At 41.2% G+C, this 22,566-nt stretch overlaps 1 protein-coding gene across 2 annotated transcripts in view; it reads left to right on the top strand.

The window, feature by feature from the left end:
* Positions 1-22,566, top strand: part of CCNY (cyclin Y) — a 222,985-nt gene that overhangs the window by 146,665 nt on the left and 53,754 nt on the right. For both annotated transcript variants that reach the window (XM_032395665.1, XM_032395666.1), the window contains exons 2-3: positions 309-383; positions 17,294-17,328. In XM_032395665.1, the coding sequence (XP_032251556.1) occupies positions 317-383; positions 17,294-17,328 (102 nt within the window). In that variant the 5' untranslated portion in view covers positions 309-316. The remainder of the gene's footprint in view (positions 1-308; positions 384-17,293; positions 17,329-22,566) is intronic.

The raw sequence follows: 22,566 nt of genomic DNA, 5'->3' as shown, positions 1-22,566 counted from the left end.
TGAGTGTTATAGCTCTGTCTTGCTATTTTGTAGTATCCTGGGTGCAGAGCAGACTATTACAAAGAAAATGGAGTTTTAGGCCAACAGATCTTCCACCAAGTGTCTAATTTTTATGTGTGACTTTCTCAGATTTCTAAATAGCAGTGTTCTCGTTTGAACCTAGAAGAATGTATTAACATAATAACTTAGGTTTTTGCCAGAATCCTTGAATGTATTAGCAATTTAAGGTTAAAAAAACTGAAAATTAATCTTGACTCCCCTTAGTTATCAAATGGATATTTATGTATTTTCTTTTTCTTTCTTTAAAGATTTGAACATGGAATTCAATCCTTCAGACCATCCTCGGGCCAGCACAATATTCCTCAGTAAATCTCAGACAGACGGTAGGTTACTAATTTATTTGTGTTCTTAAAACAAAACAAAACAAAAGGCTCGTGTTGGTAACCTAAGTCTTGATTTTCCACTAGGTGTGATTCTCAAGGTAAAAGTAGAATCTGTTTTAGTAACCTCCCCCAGGTGTATTGTTTGATGGTGTTCTCTTGGGGTTTCTTCCTTTTGTATGTAATAAGTTATGTTTTTAAAATTCATTTTCTTTCTTTCTTTCTTTCTTTCTTTCTTTCTTTCTTTCTTTCTTTCTTTCTTTCTTTTTCTTTCTTTCTTTCTTTCTTTCTTTTTCTCTTTCTTTCTTTCTTCTTTTCTTTCTTTCTTTCTTCTTTCTCTCCTTCTCCTTCCTCCCTCCCTCCCTCCCTCCCTCCCTTCCTTCGTATGGAAGATTTTATTTATTTATTTGAGAGAGTAAGAGAATACAAGCAGGGGGAGCAGCAGGCTTCCCCCCGCCCCCCACCCCACACGCTAAACAGGGAGCCGGATGTGGGGCTCCATCCCAGGACCCTGGAATCATGACCTGAGCTGAAAGACGCTTAGTGGACTGAGCCACCCAGGCGCCCCTAGAATTTTCTATCTTGAAGCAACTATCCTCATTTTGCTAGTCAGCTGGATTATTTCTACATACGTTCTATAGTAGCAGTTTTTACAGCAGAGTCAGACATTTTCCTTTAAGAATTGATATTTGCATAAATCTCTAAAGATCAGAAGTGTTTGTTGTTTTAGATAGTTTGTAGAAGAAAGCAAAATATAATCCTTAAATAAAATAAAATAAAATCCCTATTATCTCTCTTGTGCCACTTGAGAGCTGAATTAAACCTGTACACTAAGGGTAAATGTTTTCTTTTTGCCAAACTTCTACTACCCAGCTTATTCTGCCATCTTTGTGGTTTGTCCCAGGTGTGTGTGTAATTTCTGTTAAGGATTTTTCTCTCTTTTCAGCCCCTAGCTTATCTCATTGTTCCCTGGCCCTTGGCCACAAAGGACAGATAAAAGTTATACAATATAGTGAACATGAATCTTCTCAGTTGGTTTCCTGTAAAAGCGCAGCCAGAGAAATTTGTTAAATGACCATGTAGTGACCAGCATATTATACTACAATGCTGGAGTCCTGTGTAATTCAATCCCTGACTGTTTCGGCAAATCACTAAGCTCTAATTTAGAGAAAATCCTAAATTGACTAGAAAATAATCAAACATTTATAAGACAGAGACTTCATTTATAAGAACTGATAACTTTTCAGTAATGGTTAGGTGACAATTTTGACATGGCAAAATGCTGAAGTGATATTGGTGATCTTTACTCAAGCCGCCACTGACTTGATCTCAAAGAATTTGGTGCATTTATAAAATAATCAGTGTTTCCAAGCATAAGAATAAGTCATTCTAGGCATCAAATACCTGTGAAATAAGTTCTGAATATATCAGGTTAAAACAAAACAGAATATGTATTTCTTGGCCTGGTAAATTGGGAAGCCATTGGGAGGGGTAGGATATTGCAAGGGAAGGACGGTGACAGTGGGGAGGAGGGTTTGGGACAATGAGAATCTAAAACAATTAAATTTTGCACTTAATGATGCAGGATTGACATACTTTCAGGTTTGGTTCCTGTGTCCTGTGACTTCAGGGTACAGACCAATATCATTCAGGAAATTTTCTAACTGGAATCATATGGAATTGCAAAAGGGCCTCTTAATAGATGACACATACCTTGATTGTCTTGGTAAAATGAAACTCAGCCATTTTCCCACCTAACAGAAGGATTGCTCCACAAATGAGTTAGGGAAGTGTATCTTCCCCCTTTACTTTTACTACAGATTTCATTCCCCCTTCCTCTCCTGGACCATCAGGGTATTGATTACTTTGATCCTTTTGTTTAATCCTTCAATTTCTCCCTAAATGCTGGGTCTTTCCATTCAACATGTAAACCTATATGAGTCACACAAGAAATACAAGAAAAGGAAAGGTAATCAATAGCCTCTCCCTGAGGTTTTCTTCTCTACTACTCTCTTCATTGAAAGCTTCTATACCATCTCTACTTCTCTTTCCATTCACTTGTCCACTGGCATCTTCCCCCCCCCACCGCCATTCTGTGGAGCGTGTGTTGTAAGGTTGCTCGGGGACATCTTTGCTTCTGTTAGCTCTTGACCTCTTGTGTGGCATTTGCTGCTACTGACTGTTCCTTGCTCCTTAAAACTCCTTCTCTTTTGGCTTTTTATATTCAAACAGGCCAATTTGCTGAAAACAAGTCCCTCTAACGAACAATTGCTTTATAAATAATTTTAAAAATAGGTTTTAAAAATAGGTAAATTTGGTAACTTCAGTAAGTTAATTCTTTGGTGAATTGATTATCAGTCAGGGAACTATTTGGGGAATTGGTCCTGAGAAACCCTCCCTTTCTTAAAGGTCCTTCTCTGGCATCCTTAATCAAGTTCTCCATTCATCCCTCTAATGTTGGTATTTCATAGGGTTCTGTGCTTTATCCTCTCATCTTCTGGGTTTGCACACGGTTTCTCACAATGTCCGTTTCAACTATAATGTCTAGCCGGATTTTTCTCTGCCGTGTTCAGATCCCTTATATCTGTCTGCCTGCTGGACATCTTGATATCTTCCTCTAACTCGGTATGTCCCAATCCGAACTTAATAACTGCAGTTAATGTCCTGCGTTTCCTACTCTACCCAGGTCCCCCAGCCAGGGGAGGCCTTGACTTTCCCTGGACTCATGTTCTGGAAGTAGTCCTGCAGCTGACTCACGCTGACTTGCAGGAGCTGACTGTGCACATTTCTTCCCGGTTCCAAGTTCAGTGACACCATTTTTGGAGTTTGAAAACAGTCACAATGGGAATTTTTACCCCGTAGAAATTGACAAATGCTGCAAATCAGGGCATTTTTTTAAGGCAGCTGTTAAACATTTATTGGCACACCATTACAGCCAAGTGATCAAAGGTGTATTACTTTTTACCTCATAGATGTCCCTGAATCTGACTACTCTTTACCATTCCCATTGCTGCCACCTTAGGTGAGACTCCTCTGTTTTCTCAGTTGGATTACTGCAGCAGCCTGTGGACTCACCTGTGACCTTGTCCCTTTCCACTGCTATGGCCCTGCTATTGTTAGGTGAAAAGACTTTCTGTAAATCAGATCCGATTATGTCCCTTGCTTGCTTCATCTTTTGTAATGGCTCTCCAGTTGCCTTAGAATTAAATTTCAAACGCCTTAGTGTGATAAAGGGCAAGGCCCTTCATGCTCCATCCTCTGCGTGCCTTCTCAGCCCACTTTCTTCTTTTGCCTCTCTGTGCTTCAGCCATATGGAATCCCTTGCAGTTCCCCTGGTGTGCCGTGTGGCTTCCTGTGCCTTTGCGTTTATCTGGATTTCTGCTTCTGTCTTCTACACAGCTCATTTCTTCAGTCTCCAAGCCTCATTTCAGCTATCACTTCCTCCCTGAAGGCGTCCTTCACCCCTCAGGCTGGGTTAAGTGGGCCTTTGGTGAGTTCCCGCTATATCTGTGAATGCTTTCTTCATAGTCTGAACCATATTGTGGCATTTAGAACTATTTTCTTGTCTGTATTGCCAACTAGCTCCTAGAGGGAAAGTGATAATGGATCTCAGTATTTCCTGTGCCTTGCTCTGCCTGGGACAGAGGATATGTTGAACTTAGGTGATTGAAAGAAAGAAAAAATGACAAAGCCATGAGACATTTTTGATTTGCTTGTGATCATCCTTTGATTGCACAAACTTTTATTTTCATTACAAGACGCCCATACTTCTACGAGCATTAGAGCAGTCCAAAATTTTGGGTCCCATCTATGCCAATTTATTTTTTATTTTTTTGGAAGAAATGTTGTAATATGAGATTATAAGGCACACAGCACCTTTTAGATTCCTTTCTTTTGAATTTGGTGATCTCCCCTCTCTTCTTCAGGGTGATGTACTCCTGTAGTAGTTTGCACTGGGTTCGTGGGTCGGAGACTGTTGTTGGGGTGATGGCAGTTCTGTGAGGGCAGCTCCTGCTCGGGACCACAGCCGGGTGCTCTTTGCCTTTGCAGCTCTCTGCTCTGCGGACCCGTCATCCTCTTTCCTTCTTCAGCACTCGACGGTCTGATGAACACACTCTATGTGCCATGCTCCGCACTGGTCAGCTGTTCATTATTCTGCTCTGCCTGATACCTGTAGTAAGTCATTAGGAGTTAAATTAGAATCTACTAAGTTCCTTTTCCCTCTGATATCAAAGAGATTTAGGCTGGCCTTGGATCATTTTTCTCAGTGTTCAGAAGGAGACTGGAAACTTTACTATAACAGAATGATAATGGAGTGCTTGCCTACTGAGATCTCTGCCAGCTGGCTGAAGTTAGGGGTATTCTGTCCAAGCCAGACTGGCGGCTCTCTCAGTCTCTTCTTCACACAAATAGGATGTCATTGCAGAATTTCTTTGTATGAGAGCCACTCAACAAAGAAGAGACCAAGGGTTCCTTTTGGGACCGGTGGGGTTTCCAGGTGAGAGAGAAATTAGTTTGCTTGGCCTACCTTGGCTTTTCATGCTATCATTTTGGCTTGTGGGGAAGAATTATAGTTCCTAGTGGTTTTTCCCTTTCTATACTATTTTAATTCATTGTTTTCAAAGACACGAGAGTCTACTCTTAAGTACTAGGAGAAAGCAGCTAAACCACATCTTTTTTATTTTGACTAGTATGGTTTCTAGAGGTTCTTTACCTTGAAAAAGAATTTGGACAAAAATAAGAACTTATGTGTCTGTGTTTGTATGTGTGTGTGTATGTGTAATCTGTGTGTTCAAGAGTTTCTTGAAATAATTAAAGGAATAAAAACCATTTTCTCTTGAGTGACTTAAAGCCAAAGTAGAAGCGTTAAAATTCAGAAATAAAAATATGAGCCCTGGTTTTCTTTGCACATTCTTTCAGAAATACTGAAATTGAAAAAAATGTTTTGTGGCCTTCCTTTGTTCAGGGTCATGTTTTTGTTCCTGGGCCATGTTGAACTTCTCTATCACAAGGGGACCAACCTTTTTGTACTCCTTTTATCTGGCATTTAGAAGCACCTGACCCCTGTGCCCTGCCAGGAATCTCTTCCATCTGAGCGTTCCCATGACGTTTCTGTCATCCCCTTTCCTACATGTCCCCAGCTCTCTTTGTCACCCCCATATGCGCTGTGCTCTATCGTGCCCTTGTCTCCACGTCCCTGTCCCTCACTCTGTGCATCTCCCTTACAGTTTATCAGATTCCATAGGGAATATTTTTGGTGTTAGATATGGAAGAATCCATAGGACCCCAGAGCTCTTACACCACTGATTTAAATTCTTTTTTTTTCCTTTGCTTACATACCATGGAAAATAATTTTGAAAAACTATCAACTCCTTCGAACATTTTTATGTTGATTATAAAAATTTTTCATCCTATCAAAGGATGTAATTTTTAATGTATTTTAAATATGGACATTTTAAAATAAAACTATTCCTCTTTAAAAAAATGTTTCAAATAATATCTTAATACCTTAGTGATTTGGTAATCCACCATAAATCATTTAAAAATGTATGAACAACTCGTCTTTAACAGTTGGAAATTTCATATGATTTCTTTTTCATCTTCAACTTGTATTTCCATGTCATTTTCTCTATAGAATTTTATCCTAATGTAATACATTTCTAAGTCATTTATCACACCATCATACTTCCATTTTATGAAAATATGGATCTAAGTTTAATTTTTACTTCTCACAATTATAAATCTCTAAATGTTAAAAGTAAATTCTGGATTTATGTATCATTATTATTGTCATTAGCCTTTAGTTGATCAAAACAATGCAAACATATTAAGATTTTAATGAATAATTATTAAACAGAGAAGTGGAGTAATTTTTAGGAAAATATTTCTTACTGAGATGCTTCTACGGCTGAATATTACATATTACTGGAATGAGGTGCTAGTCAACATCAGATTCTTTGTTTTTATAGATGTAAATGCTGAGGAACTTTGTTCATATAGGTACATACATGGGAATAGGAGATTTATTATGGTAATAGCACTAAATTCTATTTCATCTGATTCATATGTCAAAAAGTCTCCTAGGGATTTATCATCCAAAACCATTCCTAATGATCAGCTACAATTCAATCTTGTTCTCCTTCAGCTTTGTTGACAGAAAGGAATTGGAATCCCTTGATTTGCAAAAGAGTTTCTCACCCAGTTAGAGGAGCTTCTCACTTCTGTAGTTTCTGGGAAGTATACCAAAAAGACTTTACCAGACATACAAATGACTTTTAATTATATCTGCTGTTGAAGAACAACATTTCCATTTGATGGCACCAGATTTAACCTGATACACTCAGGAGCCTTGGGAAAATAAATTTGTGATTCATTTCAGGACACCTTGCCTGGGTCCTTCGACCCCCATTGAAGTCTGTATACCCCTCGAAAGAAGGAGTGATCTTCACTTTATTGTTTTGATTTATTGCATGTCTTTCTCACATTTACATCTCTATGCCATGTACAGTGAGTAGCTCAGAGAAGGAACTCTAATATATGTTGAATGAAAGATTCCCCACCTGTCCTTTTCCCCTCTGAACTATTGTTTTTTTACCTTCTCTTTTGATTTAAATATATTTTTGTCAAAATCTTATATGTCCTTCATATGACCTTGTTGACAAAGCTAGGCATCATTGTCAAGTCAGTCAGTCAAATCAGACTTCCTTTCTGTCAGAAATGGTCTGATTTCATTTCTTTTCAGTTCATGTCACGTGTCACTACACATGCGCATGACCACCTTCACTCTATATGATCACGACAAATGGCCAGACAGGTAGGACGAAGTATGTGCCTTGCCAACAGTGTGCTGTACCTTTATGCTCATCCCTGTGCTCCTCTGGGTCTGTCCCTTAGAGCCTGCATCTTTGACGGAATCTAAGCACTGAAGAGGCATGGTGCTAGTAGAAACTGTCATCCCTGTGTGGTATCTGTAGATGGAAAGCCAGAAGTCCTCACTGTGCCCCTAGTAGAAATGTCCACAGGACAGGGCAGATTCCAGGCTGTGCTGCAGGTTGTGGAACCTGGATTAAAGGCTGCAGCCTTACCCCTGGTGTCTCTTTTGTCCCTTGGGTGCCTTGGGAGAGGTCTTTCATGTCAGGTTGGTGCATGTCCAGGGGTGGGTTGGCATGCCTTTTTCTGAGAAGTGGGAGAAAGGTAACTCTGTAGAAGAAGGTGGGGACAGTCCCTGCCTCGTACCTCAGCCATGTTCAGGAGTTCTTCGAACGCCTAATTTCAAGACTGCTACTCTAGTCCAGCCCTGAATTATCTGTTGGCAAGATCATTTTGGGAGAAAGAGTGATGAAAACTAGTATTGCCCTACCTTATCTTTTCCTTCTGGTCTTGGGGGGTAGATGCCCAAGAAATATCAGAAGTCCAGAGTAGTGAAAAGTCAGTCCGTAAGTAGGGGGCCGACTGTGATTATCTTTAGCCTGTGGCGAGCCCCTTCTTGCAGGGAATCATTCTTTGGTCTCCAATTTGGCAGCCAGGGCTCTGGAGCTGACCTGAGGCTCTTGAGTGCTATTACTTAGCTTTATGGTTATGTGATCTCCTGGGTCATAATTTCCTGTAAATTGGCAGTGATCATAACTGTCATATTAGTAGATTGTTGTCATGAGGCAGTAGGAAGATGTCTTGAACTTATACACAATAAGCAGTCAGTCAGTGCCTACAGTCAGTCTCTGCTCTTGTGCCTGTGAAGGAGGTACTTGGGTCCCTCAGCGCTGACACCTGGGACTCCCCTGAGCCATTCTATCCCAGGTCCTCGGCAAGGAGAAGCCATCCCCTACCTTGGCACTGTAGTTAGGTATTCCAGATGCATATTTCCCACTGCCTGAGAGACATTCCGTCTGGCAGTCACACAAATCCCTCAGGATTGTTATGTCTAAATTGGAAGTCACCATCTTTCCTCTCCCGTCTACTTTCTTGTCCTGTTTTTTTTTAAGGATAAACCCACTGTCGGCCTGGGTACCCAGCCAGCAGCCCAAGAGTCCTGTGATTAATGTCTTATGTCCCATCTCTCTCCTATATACTTGGTATCTCTTCCTCACATGACTCACAGCTCATATTCTCTCACTTGATCTGTGACCATGGGCTCTTTCCTACCTTCCTGCTTACAACTCTGTTCTCTCTTTGCCTGCACTTTGCTACCAGAAGGAGCATTCTGTCACACAGGTTCACCAGGGCCCCTCCTGCTCACACTGTCCTTCTCCAATGGTTTCTGTGCACCCACAAGGGACAGTGAGCCCTCGGCGTGGCATGCAGCCATCCGCTCAGGCCCTTTCTGCCTTCCCTGCCAATCCTCCCCTGCCTCCTGCTGTGTGCTCCCAGAGTTCTGAGCTGCTCCTAGTCCTGAAAGGCCAGGCCCTCTGCTCTGTCACACTGCAGCTGACGCACCATCCGTGTCCTCAGTGCCCTTCCCTCTTGCCTGTGCCAGCCCAAAGTCTGCCTCTTAGCTGGTGCTTCCCCAGATTCCCCACATTTCATCCATTCTGATAGACAGTTCCCCAACTGTAACACCTCTGAAATCAGGACAGGCAGTGGCTTCTCAAAATTTAACTGGCAGCATCTTTTTTCTTCCTAAGTGGCAAATAGAATAAAGGTGTACCATAAAATCAGTGGCATTAAATTCAGTGCAGTTTGTATATTCCATTCCTGTGGAGTTCATTTTTTTTTTTTATGGTTTGTAAATAAAGAAATAGTGGGTTGATGTACCCACTAAATTCCATGTTGTTTTAGATAGGGACAGTGTTTTCCTCATTTTGCATTCTCTGTACCAAGCACAGAGGCTAGCACATCTTAGAAACTTAAAAAGAAGATGGATTGAATGAATGAAGTAATGAAAGAATGAAGGCAGGGAGTCACTCCTGGGCAGACATGCGAGGGCACTGTGACAGTCTCCCTCACTTTGTTGTCTCTCCTGGCCTATGCTTTCCCCAGATTCAGTTTCAGAAAATTGCTCAGTGCAGAGAGACCCAGAGCCAAGGCTGGGATGGTCGTTCATCCCAGTGGCCGTAGAGCTTTATGTCCTCTCCACCCTAGCTGTGTTCTGCTGTTTGCTAGCATCCTCTGGTTTGTCAGTTGCAGTGATAAACTCTTACTTTTCTACAACTTCTTTCAACTCTCCTTTTTAAACTGTGAGGACCTTCAGTCTCCTTTCATTTAGCACAGGCTAACCCTTTCTGTACTCTTCACAGCTTCCCTTGTTGATGTTTGTAGTCAGCTCCTCTGCGATATCTAGAAGGCAACTGAATTTCATTAATAAGTCTGTCAGTCACCATGTAAGAACAAGTAATGCCTTGGAAAGATTTCCTGAAGATAGTCATGTATTAAAGCACAACCTTCTGGAATCACCCTGCTGGAGCTGCAAGCCTACATCCATCACTGTCTGTATGATTCTGTGCATCTGATCCGTATGGTCTTCCTGAACCGCAGTAGACTAGAGTTAGTGCCTCCTTGTGACATTGTCAGGAAGACCAACTATGTCAGTGCATGTAACACATCTGTGTCAGAGCTCTGGGCACAGAATCTACGACAGCAGAGGCTCTCAGTAAGGGCAGTCCTTATTCTGGAGTGTAGGTACTCATTTGCTCACCTGGATTGAGGTTCTTCCGTGACCTCGGTCTCTTAGATATGGGTCCTTCTTTGTGCCGACTGCAGCACTTCACACTGAACCCTGGGTCCGACTGGGAGGAGACGTGATGACTACCGGTAGAAGAGGAAAGGGTGGTCTCTGGGCTCTGCTGTGCCCAGACCCATCTTTTTCTGTCCGTGTTTCTTGATACAGATAGATCAACCCTCTCATTTAAGAGTTACTTCCACACACCTTGGAAGCAAACCAGGAAGAGGTCAGATCTGAAATGGTAGGAACCAACATTTGATAGCAGTCCTTTCTGAAAGTACAGAGAGCACTTTGAATCTCACCTTAAAAAATCAAGTGATAACCTTGCCACCCTGTGCCAGAATAGGTTTCTGGTGGGTCAACTAGTTGGAGGTTAACTGTGATGAACATAATTTTAAATATCTAGAAACAGTATGAATGAATATTAATCTCAGAATGGGGAAGGGGACATGTAAGCTTATAAGACCAATAGGAGAAATTGCCTAAAAATGAAAACTTACGTCAAAATGCATCCTAAAAATTAAACCATCAAATGGGAAAAATACTGTAATATATATGACAAAGGATTAATGCCCTTATATATATATATATATTTTTTTTTTTTTTAAAGATTTTATTTATTTATTTGACACAGAGAGAGACAGCGAGAGAGGGAACACAAGCAGGGGGAGTGGGAGAGGGAGAAGCAGGCTTCCGCAGAGCAGGGAGCCCGATGCGGGGCCCGATCCCAGGACCCTGGGATCATGACCCGAGCCGAAGGCAGTCGCTTAACCAACTGAGCCACCCAGGCGCCCCTAATGCCCTTATATATTAAAGAATTGTTATACAACCAGAGACACTGCTAACATACCAACAGAAAAATGGGCAGCATTTCTGTTGGTGTGCTCGTATATGTGCACATGTATATTTGCACGTTTATATCTAAATATATTAAAATGCAAAAGTGCATATAACACATCTGTGTACGTATACATAGAGAAAAGACTCCTCTTGAGAGGATACACACTAAAATAATAAGTTATCTCTGGGTTGTTGGATTATATATTTTTTCTTTATGTTTCTCTGTATTTTCCTTATTTAAATTTTATTTGTATCTTTTTCTTTATACTGCTTAGTATTTTCCAGTGTTTTTTATAGTAAGCATGCATTTCTCTTATAATCAGCAAAGTTCTAAAAGAATCCACTTTATTTAGGTTTCTGTGCTTCTGAGTAAATCCTTTGGCCCTAGGTATTCTCCAGGGTAAACAGAAAACTTCTGAAGTTAGTTGGCAATTTATTAGATGGACACTTGATCTTTGAATGGTTTTCTCCATATACCTGTACCTACTTCTGCTCCCTAGTCTTTTCTTTTTTTTTTTTAAAGATTTTATTTATTTATTTGACAGAGAGAGACACACAGCAAGAGAGGGAACACAAGCAGGGGGAGTGGGAGAGGGAGAAGCAGGCTTCCCGCGGAGCGGAGAGCCTTATGCGGGGCTCGATACCAGGACCCCGGGATCATGACCTGAGCCGAAGGCAGACGCTTAACGACTGAGCCACCCAGGCGCCCCTCTGCTACCTATTCTGTTATCTGGAATCTTCTGCTCTCCATGACTGATCTGCCCTAGAGATCTTTGCAATTTTTCTTATCTTTTTCATTTTTGTTTCATCTGCTTTGCTTGCTTAGATTTCACTTTGAATGTTGAGAATATCCCCTTCCTCTGTGCCCAAATTTAAGAAATATGTGCAGGTCCAGGACAATTCAGAGTGGGCTGGAGTCCTTGGGAGAAGCTGCCCTCCTGCAGTGCAGGAGAGGTGCCTTGTGGGGTAGTGACCTCATCAGGACACCTAGTACAGGGCCCGTAGGTGTGGGGTGAATGTGTTCCTACACTGTACAAACCTGTGTCCCAGTCACTGGTGTTCATGACTTACAGCCCTGTGAAGCTGCTAGCTTAGACAGGCTGGGACCTCACAATATCTTTGCTTTTGCCTTTGAGCTGTGTTCCCTAATGGGACTCAGTGGTTGTGTTTTGAATTAAGTGAATGATTGAATTCACTGAATTATTGAAAACTGTGGAAATTGTGTGGAAATCTCAAACGTATTATAAGAAAAGTTAATAACAATCTCTTGATTGTTTAAAGCCTGATCTGTGCTCACCCACAGGAAAAAAGAAAGGAAAGGAAAAGAAAACCTTTTCTTTTGAACCAGATTTTAGTGGTTCCGATTGACTGTGCTATTCCAGCAATCACTCAAAACAAAATTCTAGAATTCTTTATATTGTTGTCAAGGCCTCCCACTTGAATGGCCTGCCAGTCCTTCGCATCCAGAGTAATTAATAAGCTAAGTAGTTTTTCTTTGTGGAACAGCTTAGCTCTGTTCATATCGGATCCTAATTATCTGTTGTCAAATGGAGCCCATTTCATGCAGGTTCCAGGCAGCAGCGACACTGCCCTCGGAGGGAGGGAGGCTAGTGCAGAGGACGGAGTCTGGGAAACCCAGCAAGCCATCCCCGGTCTTCCCCCGTCTGGTCGTGCCTTGCCTCATTTTCAAAGGAAGAATGTTGAATTACCTATTTTAGGACTTATTTAGTCCTCCCATTTTGTGTCAAATAGTGGCTGACCCCTGCCATTGGAAGATCTATTTTAGAGATGGAACAGGGGAAACCAAGATAATTTTTTAAATGCCTGTCTGTAGAAGAGGTTAGCTGTAATTGCATTTAGATTGTTAACAAATCCTCAGTAATTAGAAAGTTGTATTTTTAAAAGTAAAGAAATTTTGCTTCCATGACATTGTGACAAGGGAATGTCACGTGGCAACCTAAGTGAAGTTTTGGTTCTCAGATGGCAAACGCTGCCATTTTCTCATTTTATCTGGAGAAGACTTAATGCTAACAGTAGTGTTTTTGTTGATTTTAGATGGCTTATTTTTATTTTTTTTGAAAGATTTTATTTATTTATTTGACAGAGAGAGACACAGTGAGAGAGGGAACACAAGCAGAGGGAGTGGGAGAGGGAGAAACAGGCTCCCCGCCGAGCAGGGAGCCCGATGCGGGGCTCGATCCTAGGACCCTGGGATCATGACCTGAGCCGAAGGCAGACACTTAACGACGGAGCCACCCAGGCGCCCCTAGATGGCTTATTTTTGAAGCCTCAAATACATTTTCTCTTTAAGTCATTATGGACTTATTTCAATAGCCAATTAAAAATTCTCTTACCAAACCATCATGGATGGGATCAAAGGAGAGAGTGATTATTCCTTTTCCAGGAAAGTGAGATGTATGATCCACATCAATTTATTTCTTTTTTTTATTTTCTTAAAAGATTTTATTTATTTATTTGACAGAGAAAGACACAGCGAAAGAGGGAACACAGGCAGGGGGAGTGAGAGAGGGAGAAGCAGGCTTCCTGCTGAGCAGGGAGCCCGATGCAGGGCTTGATCCCAGGACCCTGGGATCATGACCTGAGCTGAAGGCAGATGCTCAACGACTAAGCCACCCAGGCGCCTGATCCACGTCAATTTATTGTCTGTTTTCTCAACAAAGCAAAATCTGACTATTATAATAGATACTCAGTTATATAGAAACTCTGAAAACTGCAGAGAAATTTGATTGATATGTTATTAGTAACCCAAAATACTCAGGTTTAAGAATGATTAAAGCTAATATCAGAAATGAATTGGCATATTGCTTATGCCATTACATAAAACAAAATGGCTAAAAGCAATTTGAATTTCAGAGCTGATAATGGCCTCAGTAGTTTCAGATTTATTTTAAAGACAGATTTAGATTTAAGCAATAGAATTCATCTTTTTTGGTGATACCAGTGTAAGAGATTTCACTTACTATTTTTTCTCCTCTGGTAGTGTCTTAATCCTGTTCCTACTAGCTTAGGGGAAAAGGAATAATTAATTGTAAGGGCACCACGGTATCTGAGAAACCTTACAAGTCATTGGAATAAGGACTAAAAGCCATTAGGAATAAGGAAGCACCTACCTTCTCCTCATCCCCCTCCTGCCCTCCGTTCTTCTCTGCATGGCAGCTGTGTTGGAGATCCTCAAGATGACCCCCTCCACCCCCGTTCTGGTGATTCAGTAGGAGGAGTCATAGCCCTCAAGATATAGTTATGCTCATGGCTATGGCTTTTTACAAAGAACATACACAAAGCAAAATTAATACAAGGAAAAGGTGCATGGGCGAAGTCCAGAGGAAACCAGGCACAGGCTTCCAAGAGTCCTCTCCAAGTAGAGTCACGCAGGATCCACTAGGTTTCCCCAGCGACAGCCCAGTCAGGGAAGCTCCTTAGAGACCCAGAGCCCAGGATTTTCACTGAGGACTGGTTAAGCAGGCAGCCTCTGCCAGTGTGTAACAAAATTCTAGACTCCCAGGAGGAAAGCAGGTGTTTAGTGTAAACTGTATTGTTTGCACAGTGTAAGCACAGTGAGCCACTTTTATTGGTTAGGGAATGGTAGGAACCCTCCCCAAATCCATATTCCCAGACACCAGCTTAGGGCCTCTCTTGCAAACAGGCCATTTCAGGGGTGGCAGTCAGACCTTCTATGTTAACTCTTTTCTGAACGGAAGGAGATGCACTTCATCCCACCCACCCCATACCTTCAGATGGGGTGCTAGCAGTGATGTACTAGCATCTCCAGATTCTCAGGAGAGAGAATTCGCCCAGTTAGGAATGGATATCTACCTGGATGCAGGCAGTAATGGTCAGGGTCACCTAGTATCAGCATGGATATTGGGAATTATTTTTGTTTGTATAGGGACTGGCAGTTGGTTTGGGGATTCAGGAGACATTCCACAAGGAAGTCAGTCATAGGGATATACGTGTGGAAGAGCCTTTCAGATACTATGTAGACTTGATTTTGCAAAGGCCCTCTTAGGAGTGGCATCACACAATAATAGAGAATACAAAATAATCCCGTGAACCCAGGTTTCGGATTAGATTCAGGAGGCCCAGTTGCTCTGAGTGAAATAGAATAAGGTATAGGTATCACTTGTATAAAAACAGTGAGTGCCTAAGATATTCTGTAATAGATTTGGATACCTTATCCTTAGGTATTTTATAATGTCTTAGTTAATTTTGTTTTTTACTATTCTAATTGGAACCAGTTGGGCTCCATGGAAATGGCCTGATTCTTCCCTGAGATTTAGTTTTATAGGAGATGTACAAGAATAGTATACACTTTTACAGTATTCCTCCTTGTTTTGTGTGGTTTTGTTTTTCTTTTGTTAATAAACTTTCTTGTTAAAACTTTCAGCCTGTACTATTGAAGATTATGATTTTCAACCCTCTATTTTTGAATAATGCTTAATTTTTTCAATAGTGCCCATATATAAGGAGCTCTAATATTCCTTGAGGCATGGATATCTTTTATCTGTTGGAGCCTGGGTGATACAGGGCATTAAGGTGACCTTGGAGGCAGTTCCCAGAATTGGGAGACACAAAGCCTCTGCACAAACCTATTTCTGGGATGCCCTAGGAAGGACTGTCACCTATGGAATTTGTTAACCCTGTCAGGTCTACTGCCTGTGTAGAAAGTGTTTCCAGATCCCTTCAGGCAATGGGAAACCACCATAGAAATGTCATCATACCCCCATGTGGTAGAGCAACCTTGAATAGATGCATAATAATTTAGTATTGAATTAATTTAAGGAAAACATGCACATGTGCACACACACGTGCACAGAATACATGCACGCACACAAAGTATGTATGCCAGGAAATTAAAACCCAGTGCTTCTGCCAGACCCTCATTTTTCTTTTGTTATGGTTCACATCTGGATGATGCTTATTTGGAATTAGGTCAAAAGAAACCATGCAGCCTCCACAGTGTGGATAGCAGACAGAGTCTGCTGCTGTTGTATGTGCACTTGAGCTCCAAGGGTGCTGGTCTGGCCTCCAGCATGGCCAGGCTGCCTCACAGTCCGTGTGCAGTGCATGCCAGTGGCCTGCAGATGAATCCATCTGATGGCCAGGTATAGGCACCTTCTCTCAGCAGTATCCTCAGGCTGGTTTTTGCTTTGTATCCCAAACATCGTTGAGGCAGGAAGAGGGACAGCATTCCAGAGATGATAAGACTTCTAAGGAAAAGTGAAATGTTTCCAGAGATGATAAGACTTCTAAGGAAAAGTGAAATGTTTCCTTGTGAATTGAAGAACAGAATGTAAACATAGGAAAACATTTCCCCAGTCCCTCAGTCAGATGAGCTGGAGGGCTTTTGAAAACTAATGAATCCGCCTTGGGTCATGGACTGCCAAGAAAAAAAGTCCTCCTCCCTCAGATGAGCTGGATTTGTATGCTGTTTGTATGTTTAGGGTACAAATATACATTAGGTAGCATTATTGATTCCTGGGGACCGAGGTGTCATCTCCTTGAAGGAAACCTATTCTTCATATCCTCTACAGTGCCCTACTCGATAAACATGTCAGCTGACTAATATGTACCCTCAAAAGTAAGTGTTCAGGAAAAAAGAGGCAAAACTCAATGATATTAGGTTATTTCAGTAATCCTCTGTGTTCCCTGGCACCCTTCTACATCTTTGGGGCTAAGGACCCCTGTTTTGGGAAACACTAAGGTCTGGTGTAGGGAAGGCTGAGCCACGATGGACAGACAGTAGTAGGAGGAATGATCTTTTAGACAGGGCAGTATTTTTTACTGTGAGTTTTACCAGCCTTACTGAGGGGGAGAGGGTGCTCCAAGATGCTCCTCCGTAAAGACTCCTAGACAGAAACCTGGTTTTATTCATTAGTACCCAACCTGTAGCGTACTTGGTTTCCATGATAAATAACACTTCTGATGTACATTATCTGTCTTCTATCTTAATGCTGTTGCGGGTATTATTGTTGTTATTTTTTTATATTTCACCCAAAGTGTGTGGTCCTTTATGGGTCAGGTTGGGTTAGAAATAAATAGTCTTATTAGTGGTTAATCATTCTAAATTAATGGATGCATACAAGTTTTATGAAATTACTACGTAATAGATTTTTTAGTTATTAGCTGCTGCCACTCAGTGAATCGTAGCTGCAGTTGTTTTGTTAGGGTGCCGTACTTTAAGTGGGTCTATATTTTGCTCTATTATTATATTATATTTTGCTCAAGTTCAGATCTGCATTTGTGCTGGTCACATAGTCTTATCTACGGTAATTGAGCATTGGGTATGTTGGTTGGTGGAAGGATGAGGCCGTGACACAGAGGCCCTGTCCTCACCAACCTGCCCGGGATTGGCATGCAGGTGTTATAACATCTGTTGCATCTTTTGTTTTCACAGTGAGAGAAAAACGCAAGAGTCTCTTCATTAACCATGTAAGTGAAGCTGTCTCCTTGTGTTCTTCATAATGATTATACTGTGTAAAGAGCTTAAACAACCATGTCTGGAATAGGTACAAATGGTTTGTGTTTTTTTGTCAATACGTGGAAGAATGTGAAGAATGCTGTGATGTACTTATGGTGTTTGGCTTGTAATTGGACAAGCATGGCTTGGTATTTCCACTGTCCGAAGTGTTTTTCCAGAAGCCCCACACTGCTCTTGTTCTGGGAAGATGTGTGTGAACAGTACCACAGCACATCTACGCAGGTCCAAATGAAAGCCACTTCTTTTAAATTTCCAATTCTTTCCTTCTTCTACCCCACCCCCAAATTACTATTTTTCTCCCTGTAACTCACTTCTATTTGAATAAACCCATAATTGTTTCTGTGAGGCTATCTGCCTCCACACACACTTTCTTCTCCTTAATTGGTATTTATAGGTCCAGTAGAGTCTCTTTGTTCTTTGGGTGCTCACAGAAAGAATAAACTTGGTAACATTTTAGTTTTAAAAGGATTTAAAAAAAAATTCAGCTCTAGTCTTTTGGCCAGTTCTGAGCAGTGTCTCCATCATCTGCTGGCCAGGCATAAGGTGTCTCTTTGAGATACTTCGTTGTTCTTCCTTGAGCAGCAGGTGCAGCTGGCTGGCTCCATCTCTGCTCTGTCCACCCTCCCACTAACACCTCCCCACCTGGTGACCCCCAACTTGTACCTCTCAGGACTGTGAAGACCTGCCACTTTCCTCTCCCTCTAAATATATGCCTCTTTATTTAGGAAAGAAAACTGTCTCTCTGAGGTATGGAATGATGAAGTAGGTGAATTGCCAAAATAAGTATGCTATAAATTCTCATACTGAAAAGAAGAATGATGTATTTGACCTTATAAGGGTTTTTCTGAGAATTTCTAGATTGTCTGCCTTTAAATATTTGTGGATTTTGAAATATTTGGCACTGAAGCTGTGTTAAAGAGACTTAAAGCTATAATATTGCCTTCCCTGCCTTTTGGAAATCTGCACAAAATGCAGTTGAAAAGAAATTCATAAGCTGGACCCACGCTCTCAAAGGGGCTCCATGCTTGGCCCTTAGGAGATTGGCAGAGTCAGGATATACATGCCTATATGGTGTTTGAAGGGTCAGAGAGAGGGTCTATAGTTTTTATTGGATTCTTTTTTTTTTTTTAAGATTTTATTTATTTATTGGACACAGAGAGAGAGACAGCAAGAGAGGGAACACAAGCAGGGGGAGTGGGAGAGGGAGAAGCAGGCTCCCTGCTGAGCAGGGAGCCCGATGCGGGACTAGATCCCAGGACCCTGGGGTCATGACCTGAGCCGAAGGCAGACGCTAACGACTGAGCCACCCAGGCACCCCTTTTATTGGATTCTTAAAGCATTCGTGAGCTCTTCCCTGGCCTTCTCATATTTTGAAGCATCAATGTATAAAGCATCTATGAAATCAAAATTTATGTCGCAAGGAAAACATATACCTTATTTAAAAAGCAGTATGTACCTAGACATAGAAATTTGAGTGATTTGAACTAATTTTATAAATCCTTACTTTTCACTTCTTTGCCTGCTGGGTGCTCTCGGGTACTCTCTGACTCATTATTAGCACGTCTGACAAGGAACTTGCAAGGAAGAGAGAAGAGCTCAGACTGCAGACAAGTTACCTTTCCTGGTCATTGCAGCTCTAGTAAAGGCGTTTTGAAGAAAGAGGAGGACAGGAGTTTGTCCATGCCAGCTATTGTGATTGTGGCAAATGAGACAGAGATGTACTCTCTAAGTGCTAATCCGCAGATCTGTTTGTATGCTTTCTCCCACGTAACCTCACACTTTGTGTGGTGTGCAGTCCTGGCACACACGGAGTACATATCTCTTGGACCGAGAATATGGATGAGAATGGTAGGCTATGCACTGTAACCCAGCTCAGCCCTCACACCTCTGTAAAACATCTCATCTCCTGACACAGAGTGAAATCACACAGTTGTTGAAGTCTGCTCTCATGTGCTTGTTCCTATAGAAAAGAAATCTCTGTGTTGATGACTGTGTAACAGTGTGACCCTCCAGTCTGTGAACAGACCTAGTTGCAAAGTAGCATATTGGTTCTGGCTGCGCTGGGAAAAGTCACTGGAATGTGCCGTTCCAACCAACTGGAATATAATTTGAGTGAAATTACTACAGATTCAATTAGGCTAATAAACCAGCTGTGCTTTTCAGGTTTTGAGACACTTAGGAGGTTAAGTTAGACACTAGACAAAGGGTAAGTCCTCCTCCTCCTCATCAGGAGCAGCAGTGGTCGTCTCTTGAATACTTTACCCTGTTTGTGCCAGGGTCTGTTCTAATTAGTTGAACCTCCTTAGTAGCCATTCTGGGTAGGTACAATTTATCATTTCCATTTTACAGATGAGGAAAGTGAGGCACAAAGAAGTTAGCCAAATAAGCAGCGGGCCTGGGATTGGGAACTGGGTGGTCTGGCCCCAGAACTCCCCTCTTAGCTCTCATCCTGTATGCTTCTCAGAGGATGATGCCAGTTCCCATTTGGATGGAGGTTGTTAAGCTTATTTATCTAAAGTTAGAGATGACATTTATAATTAAATTTTATAGGATCTTTTGTAGGACTCATTTCTGAATATGGGCCCTAACTAAAATTTGTAATCTAATTTGTTGTTGAACTGTGGAATAACAGTTATTCTTTGCCCTTGCTTATAAAACCTCTTTATTTTTTATTTGCTTTATTGTGAGGGATGTTGTTTCTTTAATTTCTCCTTCAAGTTTCTGAAGAACATATTTAGTACATGTTGCTAAGATAATCTACGAAGAGGCTACTGCTAACGAACAAAGAAAGCAGTGGCTGTATAGGTAAGCCATTTTTAGAATGGTGGGGGTGGTCAGCTCTACTCCTGGATAGTGGTGACTTCTACTAGTTGGAGGAGAATTCGGCCTTTCTGGCTCCCAGCTAGCAACACCTTAGCAAGTGACAGGAGTAGACTTTGGGAATATTATGTAGGGAAAGGATCAGTTGAGAATGGAACACCACCCAGGCTGGAAAAGAGATGGACCTTTAACTGGCTCAGAAGAGCCAGGACAGACATAAGACTAAGTGAAAGGAGGCTGCTTCTGAAAGAATTATTATAGGTTTTAAAGCTTGAAACCATTTGAGGATAAACCTCTCTAGGTATTTTGACAGTTAAGTCAGGGTGAATTTTAAAGATTAATATTCTACTCAGCATCTATCTGTTTTATTATTTTTTTAAAGATTTTTATTTATTTGACAGAGAGAGAGACAGCGAGATAGGGAACACAAGCAGGGGGGAGTGGGAGATGGAGAAGCAGGCTTCCCGCTGAGCAGGGAGCCCAATGTGGGGCTTGATCCCGGGACCCTGGGATCATGACCTGAGCCGAAGGCAGACACTTAGGGGCCGCCTGGGTGGCTCAGTCGTTATCTATGTTTTAGATGTAATTAGTATTAACAGTTGTTGGAAAATATAATACATTATGAAAGACACTTAGGTTTTTAAAAGAGGGTTGGGTAAAGAGCTTTGTTTAAAGTTTGTACTTTATTCAACATTTGCTAAAGTTTTGGCTTTGCTTTTTCTTTAAGGTAGCTATTTTAATGAATCTTTTAATTAAAATGTGAAGATCTCTCTTATAAATTGTGAGTGGCGTTGCAGGTGTCTGGAGTCTAGAATCACTGTTGAAACTGAGGGAAAACTTATGCCTTTTACTTTGGCCTAATTTTTCTGTGACATCCTCTTGCCATTTGGTGACAGCATACCTAAAGTGAATGGATCATTCTAAGAAGTTGAAAAGAAATTTAAAAAGAATGAATCAGGGGCGCCTGGGTGGCTCAGTTGTTAAGCGTCTGCCTTCAGCTCAGGTCATGATCCCAGGGTCCTGGGATGGAGCCCCACGTCGGGCTCCCTGCTCAGCAGGAAGCCTGCTTCTCCCTCTCCCACTCCCCCTGCTTGTGTTCCCTCTCTTGCTGTCTCTCTCTCTCTGTCAAATAAATAAATAAAATCTTTAAAAAATAATAAAAAGAATGAATCAGAAGTTGAATGGCTGGGCTACCTTAGTCTCAGGAAAAACAATTACAATATTTGTCTTAATAATGAAATAGGTGATATTTCTAGAAACTTTGTGAGAGAATAAAGTAACTATAGGGTGTTACATATCAGTTAAGCAATAGTCACACTGTTAGCTGGACTTAGAACCAAAAGGATTTTGCTCAAGCTCTAGACCTACCACCTGATAATTTGGGGACCTTGAAAAAGTCTGGAAGTCTCAGTTCTCCTGTCTCATAGAATAGGACATAATTCCTGGCTTACCTGATTCAAATGTTACAATGGAAAGGAAGGTGATTTGCAAACTAATTGTAACACCATATAAATATGTTGATGTTATTACTATTACTGCCTCTTGGAATATAGATAAATTCTGTTTAATTTTCCAAGTTCAGTACCAAAACTGACAAAAGTCTTTCTGGTATTTTGAGTACGGGTACAGTGTTTTCATAATTGTAAAGATCAGGGTGGAATATATTCTCTTCAACTTTGGGAATACTGCTGTGTAGAGAGTCGATAGTCTTCTTAAGTAGATAAATTCTGAATTGATTTCTGCCATCTAGCTTTGAATGGAATAGTAGATTCCTTCTCAAAGGATGTCTATTCTGTTATACTCTACATCTGTTAAGCCATAAAAGTCCAAGAATGAAGTGAGTTTGATCCAGGAACTGAAATTTTAAAAATTTGAAACCTTGCTTTGCCTCTTTGGGAAATTTGCTCTTAATAGAACACAAATTTATTGAGTAAACTGCTATGTTGGCATCAATACAATATGCTTGGACGGTGTGAAAGAAGCCTCACTAAGATTTTAATCTCAGTAAGATTTTAAAAGTCCAGGAAGATCAAAGGATCCAACCTATATTTTGAAATAATTTCAAATTTATAGGGAAGTTGTAGTAATACAAGAGTATAGGATTTTCACAGCTCACTGAGGGAACCTTAGATATTCTGGCTCTCACACACTCATTCTTCTTGACACAGGATGTTGAAATAGGGGGCACACTTTGTTATTTTATCTCAGTTTTTTTTTTTTTTAAGAGAATCTAGAAATGATAATGGTGTACACATTGATAATGTTGATAGAGATAAGTTCGTGTAAGGTGTCAGGTCCTTGAGTGTCTTGGTTATATCTATAAAACACTTTCTCTTGTCTTGTCCTGTTTGTCTCCTGTTTGCTCCTCA

The sequence above is a fragment of the Phoca vitulina genome, unplaced genomic scaffold, assembly GCF_004348235.1.
Source record: "Phoca vitulina isolate PV1807 unplaced genomic scaffold, GSC_HSeal_1.0 scaffold86, whole genome shotgun sequence".
NCBI classification, from domain to species: Eukaryota; Metazoa; Chordata; class Mammalia; order Carnivora; family Phocidae; genus Phoca; species Phoca vitulina.
Note: the sequence above shows the minus strand (reverse complement) of the source record. Positions and strands in the feature narration are given on the sequence as shown.